The 18,356-nt window shown below is 38.5% G+C and overlaps 1 protein-coding gene across 2 annotated transcripts; it reads left to right on the forward strand.

The window, feature by feature from the left end:
- Positions 1 to 2,227: 2,227 nt before the first annotated feature.
- LOC117957051 (sodium/hydrogen exchanger 3-like) lies at positions 2,228 to 17,298 on the forward strand. Of its 2 annotated transcripts, none has more exons than XM_034892579.1 (16): positions 2,228 to 2,661; positions 8,977 to 9,279; positions 9,724 to 9,884; positions 10,518 to 10,596; positions 10,767 to 10,944; positions 11,050 to 11,270; positions 11,373 to 11,575; positions 11,693 to 11,782; positions 11,883 to 11,953; positions 12,292 to 12,421; positions 12,552 to 12,688; positions 13,083 to 13,206; positions 13,649 to 13,819; positions 15,191 to 15,245; positions 15,336 to 15,422; positions 16,643 to 17,298. In XM_034892579.1, exons 1-16 carry the CDS (start codon positions 2,430 to 2,432, stop codon positions 16,909 to 16,911), a joined length of 2,511 nt encoding a protein of 836 aa, XP_034748470.1. In that variant the 5' UTR covers positions 2,228 to 2,429; the 3' UTR covers positions 16,912 to 17,298. The 2 variants fall into 2 exon arrangements, with proteins under 2 accessions (XP_034748470.1, XP_034748471.1); XM_034892580.1 differs by having other exon boundaries at positions 15,194 to 15,245.
- The last annotated feature ends 1,058 nt before the right edge of the window (positions 17,299 to 18,356 follow it).

Genomic DNA, 18,356 nt, shown 5'->3' on the forward strand with positions numbered 1-18,356 from the left:
AAAGAGGAGAGCCATCTGTGTGTGCCCTCGAGAACTTGCTTTCTTCGCTACTTGGGCACTAATTTGCTGAAGCTGAATTGCCAATCAGATGGATTCCTCTCTCTGATGCCGATTAAACATGTTGAATTGTCAGCAAATAAGCCAATGATGGTTGACCTGGGTCGACGAGTAGCAGGAAGTGACACCCGGTAAAATCTAGGGCTCAAACGGGTTCAGTTCAAATGTCAGAGAGTTGAAGAGGTAAAGTAAGCCAGTACCTCACAAAGAAAAAACGGACATATTTGGAAAAAGTCAGACAAAAATATGAGTACGATCTAAAAGGTCCACTGGTTTAGTGTCAGGGTTGGAGAGCAGGCAACTGGCAGACTGGTGCAGTGCAATAATCTTTCAAGAAACAAGGCTTAAAGTCTATGGACCAGATGCAGGCAGGCAGGCAGGCAGGCAGGTAACAGGTAACAAAAGCTCCAAACATTAAACAACAATGATGAACCGACAAGGGGACAAAGACACGTGTGATTGAATGGAACCATAGACGGTATAAACTGTATAAAAGGGTGGAACAAATCCTTTTCCATGATGCAACCAACAGCGTCTCTTTGTTAAACACTATCTCACTGGTATATGGCCCATGGTCTTTCAGATGCTACCCCCCCAGTTTGTAACGCAGGCTTGAGCCATGATAGACTCTTGGGTTGCAGCTAACCATTACTTCCATTTTTGAGTAATCTGCCAAGTATTTTCTGGATTAACTAATTAAAGGGGTGCTATGCACTTTTCGCTTTTGCTCACAGGTTTTTGATGATGAAGGATCCAGGTGTTTTTATCTCTTTTATTCTAAATGTTTTAGAAAACAGGTTTCAATTTGTTAAGCTGAACTCAAAAGTTAAGTTAGACAATATCATGTAAAACACAGGTTCACCTCAGGGAACTGTTTTATCACCTAGCTTTTTTACCATTTACACGGCAGACTACCGTCCACAGCAGGCAAGCTGTCAGGTTGTTAAATTTGCTGACGACACAGCGCTCAGTGGGTTAATTGAAAAGGATGACTAGAGCTACTATCAAAATGAGATAAAAGCCTTTGTTGATTATTGCGATTCGCATTTCCTGGAACACAATGTGAAGAAAACTAAAGATTAGTCATAGATTACAGGAGAAATAAGATCAAAGCTGAGGCAGTGGAAATCAAAGGTGTAGAAATAGAAAGAGTGAACACATACAAGTATTAGTTCTTTGTTTTTAATGAGAGGCTAACAAGGTCTGATCATGTTGACTCATCCCATCCATCCATCCATCTTCATCCGCTTATCCGGTATCGGTTTGCAGGGGCAGCAGCTCCAGCAGGGGTGCGATAAATCGAAGGTAACCGATTCTCCGACCAATCTCACGCTCTATTGTCCCCTCACTCGCAAACAAGACCCCAAGGTATTCAAACTCCTTCACTTGGGGTAAGGACTCATCCCCTACATGGAGTAGGCACTCCATCGGTTTCCTGCTGAAAACCATGGCCTCAGATTTAGAGGTGCTGATCCTCAACCCAGCCGAACGAGTCCGACTTACTGCCAAGAACCCGGACACAGCTGTCGCTTTGGTCATTTAGTGATTGGATGGCCCTGAGAAGGGACCCCCCCCCACCCCATACTCCCGCAGCACCTCCCACAGTGTCTCCCGGTGGGTTCAGTTAAAGTTAAATATTTTAAAGTATGACATCTTTACAACTGAGAAACTGGAATTATGGATGATTTAAATCCATCTCTGTTTCATGGCAGTGTGTGCAGATGTATGGAGTGTTCCCTCCGTGGCTGCAGCGCACAGAACTCCCCAAGATCCACCTGATGGCTCAAAATGCTTCACGGCGGTCCTCAGAGATCCCCCGGACCTTGGCGGTTCTTGGCAAACAATAAGAAAATAGGAGTTAGGGTGTAAAACAAAAATTAGTATTTTTGAAAATGTTGAAACATAACACCTACTTTAACTAAGATCTTACTTAAATATTTGCTTGTAAAAGTATTATATAAACAAGGAATTGCTTCAAAAATTAGGGTATTTTGCAAATAATTCGGTACATTTGGTGAAAATCGGCTTATAAAACATTCATAGACAATAAAGCAAAAGACAGGAGAATCAAATTTTCCATTGAGGAAAGTGGCCAAACTAGCTGGTCTGGGCAGAGAGTGGGAGGAGAGAGACGAGTATTAGAATGGGCTGAGCTTCAATGGCTGTTAAAAGTGGGATCCTTGCAGAGAGGAGAGAATGCTCAGGCCAAAGATGTGGGCATCGGTAAGAACAACGTAAAACTGATCTCGGAAGGGAGGAGGAGACACAGGAGAGGAATGAAAGACTCCTAATCTGAGGTTGACCTGCAGCACTTGAGTTAGCAGTCTAAATAACTTTTGCAGTAAGAGTTTGTGGAGCAGTTTTCCCCAAACATGGCAGCTACATGGCAATTTGCACTTTTTATCTGCATGTTGCTGAGCAGTGATGTCACTTCAAAGACCATCACAAACTTCAGCACCGGGACTGAAGTAGATCCACATACTGAAACTGGAAATAACAGTTCAGGAGTCACCACTCTGGCTATTGTGAGCTGGAGGTGGGAACATGTCTCCACCCCGTACCTGGTGGCCCTGTGGGTCCTGGTCAGCTGGCTCTGCAAATTCGGTGAGTCAGTTATTTCGATAATAAATACGATCTAGTTGAGCAAGTATTTTGATAATAAAGATGTGGTGACTTATTTAGAGGTTGCATTAGATTGTGATTGTGATTTTTGATTGTGATTTTTGACAGTGATTAGAGTGCTGAATTTACACTTTCATGGTAAAGGGGGTTGATAGAGTTGTGGAAGAAGTACTTATATCTTTTAGTAAAAGTATTACCATCACAGTGTACTCCATTACAAATAAAAGTCCTGCATTTAAAGTTTCACTGTTGCAAAAAACAGCAAACAAAAACAATTTAGTCTAACAATAATATACATATTATGTTATTGGCTTATTATTAATTATCTATTAACATGTAAGCATTTTAATGTTATAGCAGGTTAAGGTAAAGCTAATCTTAATTACTTTGGAGTAGCTTAATCTCTAAAATGCATACATGAAGAAATGTACGTGTGATGTGTATAAATGTTCTAATACGGTATATGTAATTGTACATAGCAATAGGCACATACTGTATGTGTTGATATAGTTACCTTAATGGAAATTCAAATAAGAAACCATCAATGGATAAAATAACCGATGAAGAACCGAAGAGATTGGAGAGCTTCCTGGAACTTCTATTAGTGATAAATAAGGAGATGCTCTTTGGTAGGGGTCATGAACAAATCCAATAGAAATCCCAGAAGAAGCCAAAGGACTCATCTTGGGATATATATATGTATATGTGTGTGTATATATATATATATATATATATATATATATATATATATATATATATATATATATATATATATATATATCTATATGTATCAATTTATGCTACCGTCCGATGGTTTGATATAAACCGTCACCTGAAATAACATTACTTGTTTTCTAATGCTTTAAATGGTTGTGGACAAAACCCACTTTTGAAAAAACGAATTTTATATAAATGGCGGCCTAAAGAAAGCTTGACCTCTGATAATGTCTAAAGTATGTCTCCCCAGTTGAAGCCAGAGTACTTGTCTTGTCCTAGAACATGGTAAATAGCAATTCATGTATACACAACAGACCCAAATGAGTTGTGGCACTGTGGACAATGTCAATGTGTGTTTGTGTACAACTCCACTGACATAAATATGGGACTGTGGTTGTCTATAGATTATCCAGAAAATGACTGATGTTGCTAACCACACAGTGAAATAGGACACAACTAACTAACTTTCTTTTGTTTTTTACAGTAACTATAGCGTGTTAGAGATGTGCTGCCTTTGACTGACAATGTTACAGTCCTGTTTGTATTGACAGTAACTTGCACAAGACATTATAAGTGATGACAAAATAAAAGGTTTAGTTTTAGTAGATATTAGTAGAGCTACTGACATTTGTCTTTACATTTTTGTGAAAAGAAATGTTTCCAAATTTTGCAGGTTTAGAGGTTAAACACTTTGTTAGAAGTGTTAGACTCAAATTTGAGTTAACATAGGTTAAATATGTTTTATAACAAATAATTAAAAAAAAAAAAACTGATTGACTGAGCCCCACTGTTCCTTGAGGAGCACCAATCTTCAACTTCAACCAGCTCCAGCACAAACCCCAGTTGCATGTCTCTTTTCCTTCTCTCTTTGTCCATGAAAGGAAGCAGCCTTGAAATTAGGTCAGAAATGACAAATCTATAAAATATAAAATTTACTTGTGCTACATTGGGTTGATAAAGATCGGGTGATCGAGTTGTGCGACATTTTGTCAACGTCCGTTGACAAAATGTCGCACAACTCGATCACCCGATCGCTTGCTTTGGTGTTAATGCACCTTAAGTCTGCTATTTCAAATAGGTGTTAAACTTTTTGGGGATACAAAGAAAATAAGACTAAATGTTTGATTGTTCTGGAGTGTGGAAAGGATTAACATGTACTTACATTAAAATGTTTAAAACTAAACATACACACTTGTATTTCAAGACAAACTAATTTAACTGTAATAACTACATTCACATGTGTTACACTGTTACAGTGTTTGCTGGGTCCCAAAAGACTCATTTTATTGAGCAAAAAAGTTATGTGTCACAGCCGCCTAACTAACACTAATCCTTAACTGCAGCTAATGTACCTCCCGGTCTGAAAACAACCTCTATGTGACCATGAAGTTGACCTCTTGTAAAAGTGTGCACAGAGCTGTGTCCACTTTAGAATGATTGAAAGGTTAAAGTTAAAGGCCAGCCACTGTTCAGCAATATGTATTAGGTCATTAGTTAATAAGGATAAAAAGGGCGTTTCATGCTTGACTGTGTAGGCCGTGCAGCTAAATGTTCTTATAAAGATGATTAACAGGATTCAGAGCACATCCGAAACTAGTGGTGGAATGTAACTAATTTACTCAAGCACTACTCTTAAGTACAAATACAAGGTACTTGTACTTGAACTTCTTATCCACCACATCTTGCATATTGCATTTTTTACTCCACGCCATTTTCATGACAGTTTTAGTGTCTCTTCAAATAACAATATTTCATTCCCATCCTGTAACATGTAAACCACTGATCTCCAGATGTGTTGATTTTGAATGACGTGATCAACTGAAAGATGAAATGTTTATTTAAATGTTGCGACACTTACTTCTTAAGCTAAATTAACTGTCTCTTGGATCAGCTGTCACGACAACAGGGCTGTTTTTCTGACAACATGAAAAGTTGACTTTTTAGACACTTTTCAGGAGAGTGATGCAACAAACATAGAATATGATGCATTGTAGATTAAACTACCCCTACAATATATAAAGGAGTTAAAAGTAGCACAACCTTAAACATCTACAGCAGTAAAATGTAAATATAAATCCCAAAACATCAGATATAATATTAAAACACTGACTGCACACATTTTACACCACAATGAACACTTTAAGCTGAACACTTACATAGTTCTAATTACTAAGTAAGGTTCTGAATACATTACTCTGACTTGTAGTGAAATATATTCACAGTGTGGTATTATTACTTTTTCCACCACTGTCAGAAACCATGACAAAATGTTTGTCACATATAAAGCGACATAAAGAGACATACTGGCACACACCTGTGAGTGCAAAACATTGCGTTTCTATAGCAGCTTACATGTATCAAATCATCAAAGCACTTCATCTTACCAATGAGTCTATTGTCCCTTGTACTGTTCCCACAGGGAACTTGGCTTATCATTATGCAACAAGTTCAGTGAATACGAAAAGACCAAAACCAACAATGTGTTACTCTGCCTATTAATACTTTCCTACTGTGTGTGATGCCTCACAAATGTACAGTTTCATTTGGTGCAGAGGCTCAGTAATTTTCCTAAACAGCTGGGCACTGTGGGTTTCAGTCAGTTAAAGAGGAGTCCACAGTGTATTATTTGGGGGACTATTTTCTGCTGGGGATGAACACACTTTTTGTGTTTTAGTGTTTACTGCATCAGGACAGAGTGTGCAGGATTTAGCCAAATAAACGACAGCGGTTTGGATCACTGTTTGTATTTTGTATTTTTTATTTAAAATTTAGCCGACACTATATATATATATATATATATATATATATATATATATATATATATATATATATATATATATATATATATATATATATATATCAGAGGTTGCCTGCCTCTGTAGCAACCAGGGACACATTGGTTGATGTATCACAGTGGGAATCAAACCCCAAACCCCCGCACTCAAGGCATGCGTCAGATCCACTGCACCATCACCACCCCAGTTTACAGTTTATGGACAACAATGGAGCTCCTGGACTTATCCTATTAAAATCTGTTTCATAAAGTAATTGTCGGAAGTTTCAGGACAAAACAAAGGAATAAGCTTATGAAGTGAATCATGGCTCCATTATATCATTGTAGAGGTTTATTTCTGGAGAGTGAAAGGACATCTCATCTCTCTCCTATGTCAAAGGACTGGGAGTGTTTAACCAAGATTGAGTAATGTCAACGTCAACCATTACTAAGCACAAAGCTGTCATACAAAGCCAGTGAAAGTGTTACCAAACACACACAGGTATTCATTCAACATCAAATGACCTCTGCTCCATCTCTTACGTCCTCACTCCCAGACACACACAAACTTGAGTTAATGCGTTTAGCAACCGGAAAAAGCGCAAACGAAGTAGTAACTAGTGGACGTTTCAAACATGACTGAATAACTGAGACCTTTCTTGGACATCCGGTACTCCCCCTACCTACAGTATAAGCCTCCAACACACACACAGACACACACACACACACACACACAACCTTGTCACAGAGGAGACACTGTACATATAAAAGGGTGAGTCCAGGGTTCTGCACACTTCTGAATTCCCTGCTCCGCTGCTGACCACAGACTGCCGGAGGACACAGAGTCACAGACTGAGATAGAAAGATGGAGCACTAGAGGGAAAGAGAAGGGAAAAGATAGAAAGTGATAGTATACAAAAGACAGAGAAAGCACATATCTACAAAAAGAAAAGGAGGGATAAGAGGTGTGACATACTGTCCGGCAGTTTGGTCTGGTCGAATAGTTCCCCTGCTTGACAATCTGAGAAAAAAGGACTTTTTAACTAAATTTTTAAATCAGTTTGATCGAATGCAACGCTGCGGATATGTCCACCTGTGGCTGCTGGGGTCAGTGTTACTGATCTGCCTTATCCCAAGCGTGAACGGGGACGTGGCGCTACCACATCAAGAGTCCCATCTGTCTGAGTTCAAATCCAACTTGAGTCAGACTGAACAAGGCAATGGCTCCAGTGTCATCACAGGAATATCCATCGTGACCTTTAAGTGGAACCATGTTAAGACCCCTTACCTAGTTGCAATATGGATATTGGTGGCCGTTTTGGCTAAATTGGGTATGTAACAAACATTTTATGAAATGACATGTCCTATAAAAGTGTTCATTTATGATGTAGACAGATATGTATGGACTACCAGTCACCCATTATTATTAATTACTCAATTTATAGGACCATTGATCTTATGAGATGAGAAAAGAAGTTTAGAAAATAGCAAAGCAACAGCCTATTAGAGTTATATCATGCAGAACTTGGATATTGTAATCCAATAGATTCCTTTGTCAAACAAGATAATGTTGAGCTATTTTTAACCCACCTAGTGTCAAATAATAACAATGATATAATTTTGTTACACACTCTGGAAGATCTTCCGCTTGTTGGCGTGGGCATGAATTCATTCATATTATCTCATTTCAACTTGTTTTGGGGTTACAGCCCCTGAACACTTTCAAAATAAATGTAAAAGTTTCTCACAACTCACAAGAGCTAGAACAAAAACACAAATATATAAATCTGCAATGGGAAGTTTGGCTGAAAATGGTATGTTCATCTAGCCCCCATTGTTTTTTTCAATTTTTTTCATTTATTTATTTTCTGTGACGTAGCCTAGATCCTATTGTTAATAATAAAACGTTGGTTAAGGATTTTGGTTTTTCAGGGCCTTTAACGGTGCCAATACGGTTATTTTGGGAAAGGAAGACATTTTTATTATCTATTTGTTCTTTTGAAATTGCAACAGGATATGGCTCTTATAGTGTAACAAACAGTGTAACTTCTGGCATCAGTGAACACTAGTCTGTGTTATCTCAGGGGATGGCATGATGTCCCTGAGAACAGAAGAGTTTCTACAGTTTTTATGCATGTTTGTGCAAGTTTTTGACCTTTTATATCACTTTAAATCACTGTTTGATGCATCATATTTACAGGTGGCACTGATCTTCTACTTGCTCTCTTAGCTTCCTTTGGGTTCTACTCTAATGCACAAATGTAAACATAGCATTGGAATATAACAGACCTTCATCCAAAAATGGCTTGACTTAATCTTTAACCACTTTTAAATAGAACATGATACAAACAATCTTTAGCCCTGTGGGCTAGACAGAGAAATCAGCATTTTGAAATGGGTCTATTCTTATGGTTCAGTATGTTTGATTATTGGATATACGACACTTTGTCAGGCCATTACAGTGAACTTAAGAAAAGTCTTTATTTACTCAGAAAGTTTTATAACCTTTCATATGCACCACCATGCTAGTTAATCATATGCCTAGAACAAGAAGTGGCACTTTCTCAGTTGATCATTTGTCAATTTTGCAACCTCACTGAGTTTTAGTTTTAGTTTCATGGTTTAGGTATGATGCGTTTCAAACTTTGTCCGTCAAATCTGAATAGCTAAGAATGTAAGAATTGTTTTTTAACAGATAATTATGAAACTGCACTTTCTTGTGTGTGATTCCCACTAGATAAAGTTTCACATTATATTATCTTTGTTTCGAATACATTTTTAATGAAAAAAACCTTCTCTTCTCTCAGTCATCGAGTCCTTTCCTAGGGTGGTTAATGTGATCCCAGAGAGTGCCTTGCTCATCTGCTTTGGCTGGATTCTGGGTGGGATCGTTTGGGCCGCAGACCTTCAGCAGACCTTCGCACTGACCCCAACAGTCTTCTTTTACTTCCTGTTGCCTCAAATCATCCTGGATGCGGGCTACTCCATGCCAAACAAGCTCTTTTTTACCAACTTGGGAGGCATCCTGCTCTACGCCATCTTGGGGACTGTCTGGTGTGCCGCCACCCTGGGGCTGTCGCTGTGGGGGTGTCAGGAGGGAGGAGCCATGGGTAAGAGGCTTTCACAGAGACTTTTTACTCCTGCTGCTTTGTCACTCTCATTATTGTGTTAATTTATGTTTGTTGTTTATTTTTATAGTTTATTTCAATAAGGGGTGTGCGCAGTGAAATAAATGTCCACTCCAACTGTTACAGGTGACTACAGTTTGAACTGTGTGAGGTGCGTGTCAGTGCCAGGCACTGAAAAAACATTGTACTAGGGTTGGAAATAATTTTATCTGATGAGAGGGATTGGTTGTTTGTTTGCTGCTTGTATGGCTAAAAATGTCAACTTAAAAGAGAGCCAGGATTTATTCAGAAAGACCTGTCGTTGAATTGTTAGTCAACTAGTGAATTGTAGGGTGATTAAAGGACTGGTTTTCTTAAACTTTTTTCCAATTAAATAAAAGCCCAATTAAGTGTATATTTTGCTCTCTGTGCTGTGCTGTGCTGTAGGTGATCTCCACATCGGTCTGCTGCAGTATCTTCTCTTCGGCAGTCTGATTGCTGCTGTGGACCCGGTAGCCGTCCTTGCTGTGTTTGAGCAAGTCCACGTGAATGAGGTCCTCTTCATCATGGTGTTTGGAGAGTCGCTGCTCAACGACGGTGTGACAGTGGTTCGTATGCTACATTGTTTTTTTTTATATGTTACCTGAGAAGCAGAACAGTTTGCCGAGGCATCCATCATTTTCAAACTTCTAAGACATAAAGTGTAAAGAATGCATACATTGTGCACTTCAGAGTGAAGACCTTTAGCCTCACTAAGGTCTTGTCATCTTGCTTGAACTTTATCTCTCACTGGTCAATCAAAGTGCTCCTTGAGGAGGTTGACCTGATGAGAAATATTAATTGTATACATGTGTTCAAACCAAATGTTCAAACCATGGAGTTCAAATAAAATAACAAGATATTTTTGCTTACGTTTCTGAACAAAAAGTAAAGTAAAAGTATCTAGTACAGCCTCATATTTCGTACACATTGGCATTACAGGCCCAAAATACAGGAAAATTGAAAAACCTTTGTGATCCATTTAAAGACACTATAGGAGCTGCAGATAAGGAACAAGATAAGGAATAATTACAAAAATAAGAACAAAGCATTTGAAATTAACAAATGTAGATATACTGTGTACAAATATACATATATATAAATGTGTGTGTGTGTGTGTGTGTGTGTGTGTGTGTGTGTGTATGTGTGTAAGGGTGAAATCTATTTTTCTACCAAAATTAACTTTCTTCTTCTTCTCTTAGGTGCTATTCAATGTATTTGATGCGTTTGTGAAACTGGGAGGACCCGCAATTAATGCTGTGGAGATCATTAAAGGGATAAGTAAGGAGTCATATGTATTTACACATTAATAGTAACATGTGTTTGTGGTGTAGGTGTTGCTGCGTGAGTCCATAGACTCTAGCAGGGTTTGGTTTCCGAGATGCTATATGTATGCAGACATGTTTACAAGTTATACTGGATAACATGTTTTTTCCACTCGCTCTCTCCAGTTTCCTTCTTTGTGGTGGCGTTCGGTGGTTCCCTCGTTGGCTTAGCGTTTGGACTGCTGGTCTCTTTACTGAGTAAATACACTAAAAACATCCAGATCATTGAGCCAGGCTTTGTCTTTGTCTTGGGATACCTCTCCTACCTGACAGCTGATATGCTCTCCCTGTCTGCCATCCTTTCGTGAGTTCTCAATGAAAAACATCTCATTTGTATTTCTGTACATAGAAGGTTTTACGGTCAACACCATACACATGTTTAGCGATTTCTGTGCTTTTTGTTCTGTAGGGTCACCTTCTGTGGTGTTTGCTGTCAGAAGTACCTCAACTCAAACATGGCTGAGAGCTCTGTCAACACAGTCAGATATGTCATGAAGGTTTTCGCAAATGGATCGGAAACCATCATCTTTGTGTTCCTTGGCATCTCGGCCATCGATAAGACAATCTGGGTGTGGAACACAGGCTTTGTCCTCCTCACGCTCTTCTTCACCCTTGTGTACAGATTCATTGGTGAGATTTATGTCTTTTGCTGTTTGTTTGGAGTGCAAAGAGCCCACTATTTGATATCAGAGGTCACAAAATAGACTGTGTTTGTGTGCATGTGTACCACAGGTACCTTTATCCAAACCTGGTGGCTTAACCAGTACAGGCTGGTCCCTATTGCGTTCATAGATCAGCTGATTATGAGCTATGGTGGCCTGCGAGGGGCTGTCGCATATGGTCTGGCAGCGATGCTGGATGACCAGAGAATAAAGGAGAAGAAACTGATGCTCGGCACTACTCTCATTGTAGTGTACTTTACTGTCATTCTTCAGGTAACCACTTTTCTGTTTTTGTATTTAAACAATCTAAACAACAATATTGGTACTTTTTCTGTAACTTTCTCACACAAAAGGCATATCAGCTAACTTATGAATTTCCTTCTGTTGCAGGGAATAACGATGAAACCTTTTGTCACGTGGCTTAAAGTAAAGAGAGCTGCAGTGGCAGAGGTCACACTTGTAGAAAAAGTGCAGAACAAGGTAGAGCTCAAACTTAAACAGCAGCAGGAAACAATATGTAAAGTATAAGGCATGAGGGTGTAGTCCATCTACTACAGAATCTCTGTTCTGGTTTTTGTAGGTGTTTGAACACTCGCTTGTTGCCATAGAAGATATATCTGGACAAATAGGAGATAACTACCTGAGGGGCAAGTATGTAAAGACATCTTTAAAACCCTTTGCCGATTTTAGACCCTTTTTAGGGGGGCTCAAGCCCCTAGAATCCATCTCAGCCCCCCTAAAAATTATAATTTGGCAAAAAATAATTTAAAAAAGAAGAATAATTTTAGTGCTTCAAGTTAAAGTTTTCAAACTTGTTTGTTAGTGACAGAGGGCAAACAATTACAGGTTCAAAGAAAATAAAGATTAAACATCCTGTGGTGCTGATCTAGGTCTGATCCTAGAATCACCCCTGTTTAAGACCATTTACTGTAAGTAGGACCAATGAAATGGCTTTGAATGAAACTACAATCTCGTCTTTCACTATGAAGGTGGAAAATATTTGAGGAGAAGTGGATGTCAAGGTTTTTGTTGACGTCGGAGGCGAGGGAGAAACAAGACTACATTTTCAACGTCTTCCATCAGCTGAACCTCAAGGATGCCGTGGGCTACGTGGATGAGGTGAGGGCCAAATGCTGCATAAGTATTTTCAAGTGTGTTTTGTTCAAGTTGACATTAAAGGACCAGACATGAGATTCTGCGCTGGTCAATGACAGTTGGTAAAGGAAGTTCTCTGGTCTTGATGTGGTAGGGTGAACGTAGAGGCTCTTTGGGATTTATCCGCAATGAATCAGCAATCATCGACTTCAAGAAGAAGTTTGGTGACGAATTCTCAGAGGTTCTGCCTGACATCATGGCTGCTGCGTCAGATGATCCTGATACTATGAGGTGAGCAAACATTTTCACCTGATTCACACCACAATCACAGGAGAAGGTAGTCGTAAATACAAGAACAAACTTTAAGAGGAATAATTTACTGAAAAAATCTGATTCCTTTCATTTATTTCTATATATACAAATTTGAAGATTGACAATCTTCAAATAGAAGATACCAAAGGTGCATTAATAATAATAATTATTATTATTAACAATAATAATAGATTAGATCTGCTCAGACACCTCCCTCTGGGGACAACAAGCAACCAAACTAGTAGAAACAATCTCGCTCTGACCATCTAGCTCCAATTCTCCACCAGATTTTTTATGATAAGCCTAAATGAATGCTGTATTCTGAGTGGGTAAAATACATGAAGTAAATGACAGTATTTTGTTCCTGCTGTAGAAAAGACCCTGTGTCATCAGTGAGCCTGCAAATGCATGAGAAGGCCATGCAGGGTACAAGGGAAACAGAGGACATCGACGCTCACCACCTGCTGCAACAGCATCTGTACAAGGGCAGGAAACAGGTAAGCATTTTCAGTAACAGCACTATACACACTACATTCATTAAATTGTATTGCATTTCCATATAGGCTAATGACTCACAAAGAATGGTCAAAGTTGATGCAGCAGAGGCCATTGCATCCTGATACATTTCCCATCATGCAACACAATAGCTTCATGCAACCTGCCTCCTAAATACCCACTTCTTTCAAACCCTGCACCCCCAGTTTGTCACAATCAGGGTTATTTTGTAACTTTAGAAGCCCCATAGGACATTATGCAACTGTAAAAGTGTCCCATTAAAAACAATGTCTGAAACTTCTGACAAACTCTCTCGATGAGTAACGAGTTACAGACAAGTAACAAGTTACTGTCTTCTTGTCCTTGTTGTCTTATCAAAAATCTGCTCTCAAATTCTCATACTGACTCTTTAAAAAAAATTGTCTCTTGTTCTCTTGTGTATAGCACTTGCACAGGTACAGCCGGAACCATTTTGATATCAACACAGATGACAATGAGGTGCAGGAGATCTTCCAGAGGACCATGAGAAACCGTTTGGAGTCCTTTAAGTCTGCAAAGATGGGCCTTGCTCCAGCAAAGACTATAACCAAGCACCCAAAGAAAGACCAGCAACAGGTCATTTTTATTTACAGTATAGAACAGAGATCCTCAACAAGGGGTCCAGGACCCCAGGGGTCCTTTTAAAACAAATGAAAATGTCTTTACATAATTCCAGCAAAGTCCATATATTCCATCTGAGCTATAAGGTAGTCACTAAGGCCTCCACAGATACAGTTAACCCTAAAGATTCACTGTGCTACATGTATGTTTAACATTAAACCAAGATTTATAAAAGCATATACAATTATTTTAATAGCGAGTATTCTATGCAAAAAAGGTATGTATAAAGGTTAAAGGACGCCCTAAACAGTATTGTAGGTCCAGTTTATTATGCTTAACTTCATGACTTCGTTTTATACAACATGTAGTAGGGGTTCCCTGCTTTGTCTCTTTTTCAGTTAAGGGGTCCTTGTCTTAAAAACATTGAAGACCCCTGATATAGATTACATAGGGTATTATACAATAGCCAAAATGGCAGGGTATTAAACTCAAAACCTCTTTTGGTATGAATCAAAATGTGGTCATAGCACTAATATCAAAAAAATGTCATCCAAAATCTTGCCAGATTTGGTAATATTAAAACATATTACCAAATATTTATATCTGTTCAGATAGTACCTGATTTAAATCTAAATTTATCACAATTTTGGCATATTTTATTTAGGCATTCCTTTTTAAAAATTAAAAACAAAATTTGAGAAAAAATAGAGAATACAGTTTTGGCAAGAAAGTAAGTTAATAACAAACTCTCATCATATATTTTGACATTGTACTTAAAATCAGCACTGGAAAAAATAATTGCAATATAATACACATTGACTGTAAAATGAATGGACAAAGCATTGGTTCAGCGAAGTGCTGCAAATGCGGCAGTGCCTTAAACCTTTGAGGTTGCTAAAGGAGGTCGGTTACTGTAGAAGTCTGTAAGAAAGGGACCAACTTCTCACCTGATTTATTACCTCAGTAAACATTTTCATAATGAGTTTATAGTCTTAATCGCTAGTTTCAAGTCTTCTGCAACACAGAATAAGGTACATTTTTTTTAGTTAAATCGTCGACAAAGCAGGGCGTGGCTATGACGTGATTCCCATTGAAAGTGTGTAACGTAACGTAGAGTGTGAGGGCTCCTCCCTCACTCCACCCTCTCTTCTAAAATCATCACATCCCCAACCAGGGTGACTGCGCCCGTAACGGCAAACTCAACAACTCATAGCAGATCTCCACAAACCAATGGGTGACGTCACAAATGCTCTGTCCATTAATTTTACAGTCAATGATAACATCCAGCCCTGAGAGTCAAAACACATGTACTACGGCTTTGCTTTTCACATTTTGTAACTTGGTTTAAGATGTAATTTACAAATAAAATAACTATTCTACTACCTGCAGGTGCCAAATGGGAAATCCATGGACGGTCAAAACTACTATGCTAATAATGAAGGTTAGTATCCGTGTTTTAGTTTTAAAAAATACACGTAAGCCCTGAACGGTCCAAGTGCTTAATGAAAACCCTTTTTCTTTCTACTTCTAGGTTTTGAGTTCTCAGAGGGAGACAGCGCCTCTGGCTTAAAGGCATCAGGTGGTTCATACCCCTTCAAGTTCAACTACAAATCAGGAGGTAAAATGAATAAGTGGAAGAAGAACTACTCAGATCCTTTACTTGAGTAAAAGTACCAATACCAAATTCTAGAAATACTAGTAAAAGTCCTTTATTTTCAATCCTCTTTAGGTACAAAAACAGTATCAGAAATTGTACCTTTTTTATTGTAAATGCTTGTTCTGGAGTAAATTATCCCATGACTGGGATGTCAGATTTATTTTTACACCTGACATCATTAGATTGTTAAAACTGATGCATCAATGTGTAAGAAATGTTTTTACAGTTGTAGCTGTTTGAGGTGGAGTTGGTTTTAACGGTAACACTTTATTTGAAGCAGTGTGTATCAGACTGACTATAACCATAGCACAACACCTGCACATGAGGGAGTGTTTTTTAAAGTTCATGACTGTCATTAGGTATCATTCGGTCAATTATGACACTTTTAATGCAAAGATCATGTTGCTTGAGATGTTTGCTGTGACAACTTGTCATTAAGGTAGATGACAATCTCGGTGTTATGACAGCTTGACATTGACCTAGACAACACAACCTCATAAATTTGTCATGGCAGGCCTAATTATCAAACTTTAAGAAACTGGGTCATGTCATGGTTATGATTGTGTCATGTCAGTCTTATGCACACCCCTTAAAATAAAGTATTGCCTCTTAATTCCTTTAAGTAGTGGTATTGTAAGTTTGGTCCAGTGGATCCAAACCTAGAGGTCAGGTCCTTTGCAAGGGCCAGATAAGAATTAAAAAAAGAAAGTTCCGCTACTTTTCTCTAAACTATGCTGGTTTTATGAATCATTGAATGTTTTTACCTTCTTGGGCCTTAAGCGGTTACTTAAATGAACTTCTTAAAAATCAAAGCATTGATAATGGGACAATGGGCTCCAATTAGACACTGTTTTTAGTAAGGCAAAAGCCAAAAAGGTTGGTAACCACTGGTTTAATCTTTAAAATGCATTATATTTAATGTAAAATCCTAATCAGAAAAATAATTTGTAACCAAAGCTGTCAGAGTAATGTAATGGAGTAAAAAGTACAATATTTGCCTCTGAATTGTACTGGAGTAGAATCGTAAAGTAACAAAAATGGAACTACTCAAAAGGTACCTGACAATTTCACTTAAGTTCAGAACTTGAGTAAATGTACTTAGTTACTTTCCACTACTAGTTGTTAGTGTCTTTAATGCCCGAATCCTGTGAGCATTAATTCGGTTTCTGTCTTACAACCAGCTGGAATTGAGAATCCATCCTTCATGCCGGACCAGGACCCAATGGGACCAATGGAGATCCCTCCATGGCAGGCTCAGGACGAGCCCGAGGGCACAGTTAGTCCATCGCAGCGGGCCCAGGGGATGCTGCCGTGGACGCCCACCAACCTGCGCCGCCTGGTTCCTCTACGCATCAGCAAACAGTCCACCGACTCCTTTGCACAGGCCGACACTCCTGCCTCCCAGGAGAAGGACAAGAAGTTGCCACCTCCACCACCACCTCACCTTTAAAAGTAGCAGCTTTCCATCCCTTCTTCATCTCCCATTAACCTGGCTGCCTAAAGACAAAGAACATAACCTCAGGCTTTTGCACTTTTCAACGTTTTAACTAGGGAAAGAATTGTTTTCCTTGCCATGGCTTAATCTTACTTCTAAGTATCTAGACAAAACATTCAGAGTCTCGCAACCTGTTTGCCCCTCTTGTCAGCTCCTGTTTGTTGCTCTAACTTGAGCAAAAGGGAGGCTGCATGTAAAGCCAGACATCCTGTACACGCATTAGCAAGTTATTTGCTAGCATACATCGAACGTCATCATATTCTCTCCTCTGGTTCATAGTAACATTGCAAATCAGTCCCTATGAAGTATCTCATCCCTAAATGTTATCCAGAAACATTTTTCGAGAAAGTAGATAATTATGTGTTGTGTTGTAAATGAAGGTGATACATTTAATTTCAGGGATATGAAAATAATTGCAGCTCTATAATCTTGATATAACATTTGGGTGTGTTTTGTCATATGTGTCAAAAAAGTACTTGAGGTCAAATATTAAACTTGAAAATAAGACCACTGAAAAAAAGCCAAATCTATTAAAGACACAATATATTTATTCACAAATGAAGTTTGGTTGAACATTTCCACCATCTCAAATCTGTGCACAACTGAACGGGTATATATATATATATATATATATATATATATATATATATATATATATATATATACTGTATATATTATGTTCCTCTAAGAAAGAACACTGACTGACTGGTTTTGAACTGTATTGAAAATATGGATTTGGAAATAAAAATTGTTTGTGGAGTCAGTTACTTTGTATTAAGTGAAAGGATTAGCCACTTAATTGATTAGTAGATTGATGACATTCATTCATTTATTCATTCAAACAAGCTGTTTTTGGCTGTTCTTTTCATATATATGCATTTTTATATTATAACTATAGATGAAAATGAGCCTTTTTAGCTTAATCTGACATACGTATATACAAGCTGATCACATGGTTAGGGTAAGGTTTACATTCTTTGATGAAAACACATATTTCTCATGTTGCCATTGCTCCTCCACTTGAAACAGTCTGTCTGAGCTCTAGGCCCGCCTTCTCGAAAAGCCCAGTCTACACTGATTGGTCAGCTGGCCCACTCTGATTGGTCAACCAGATTTCAACAAGTCACTGGGCGAGCTGTGCTTGCTCAGGCACCAACAATTGGCAGCACATTTGAAAAACTGGTCTGGCTTTCTCAATCAATGACGTCTCTAATTGAGGAATTTCCAACAGAAATGTGGGGTGGATGTTTCCAGCAGTTAAGAAAACGTTTTTTGTACTTTATACACCTATTTCAACAAAAAATGATATAACACACTAAAAGACAGAAACAATCTGAAAAGCATAATAGTGTCATTGTTTTGGAGTTTTGTCTTACTTTGGTAGTCTGTTCTTGTCTTTT

The sequence above is a fragment of the Etheostoma cragini genome, chromosome 14 (genome assembly GCF_013103735.1).
Source record: "Etheostoma cragini isolate CJK2018 chromosome 14, CSU_Ecrag_1.0, whole genome shotgun sequence".
NCBI lineage: Eukaryota > Metazoa > Chordata > Actinopteri > Perciformes > Percidae > Etheostoma > Etheostoma cragini.

Bases quoted from the DNA above. Each gene is read 5' to 3' on its own strand.
- LOC117957051 (XM_034892579.1), top strand. From the start codon at position 2,430: ATGGCAGCTACATGGCAATTTGCACTTTTTATCTGCATGTTGCTGAGC. The intron at 10,597-10,766 runs GTAAGGAGTCAT...CGCTCTCTCCAG, and splicing joins GGAGATCATTAAAGGGATAA to TTTCCTTCTTTGTGGTGGCG. The intron at 15,246-15,335 runs GTTAGTATCCGT...TTCTACTTCTAG, and splicing joins CTACTATGCTAATAATGAAG to GTTTTGAGTTCTCAGAGGGA.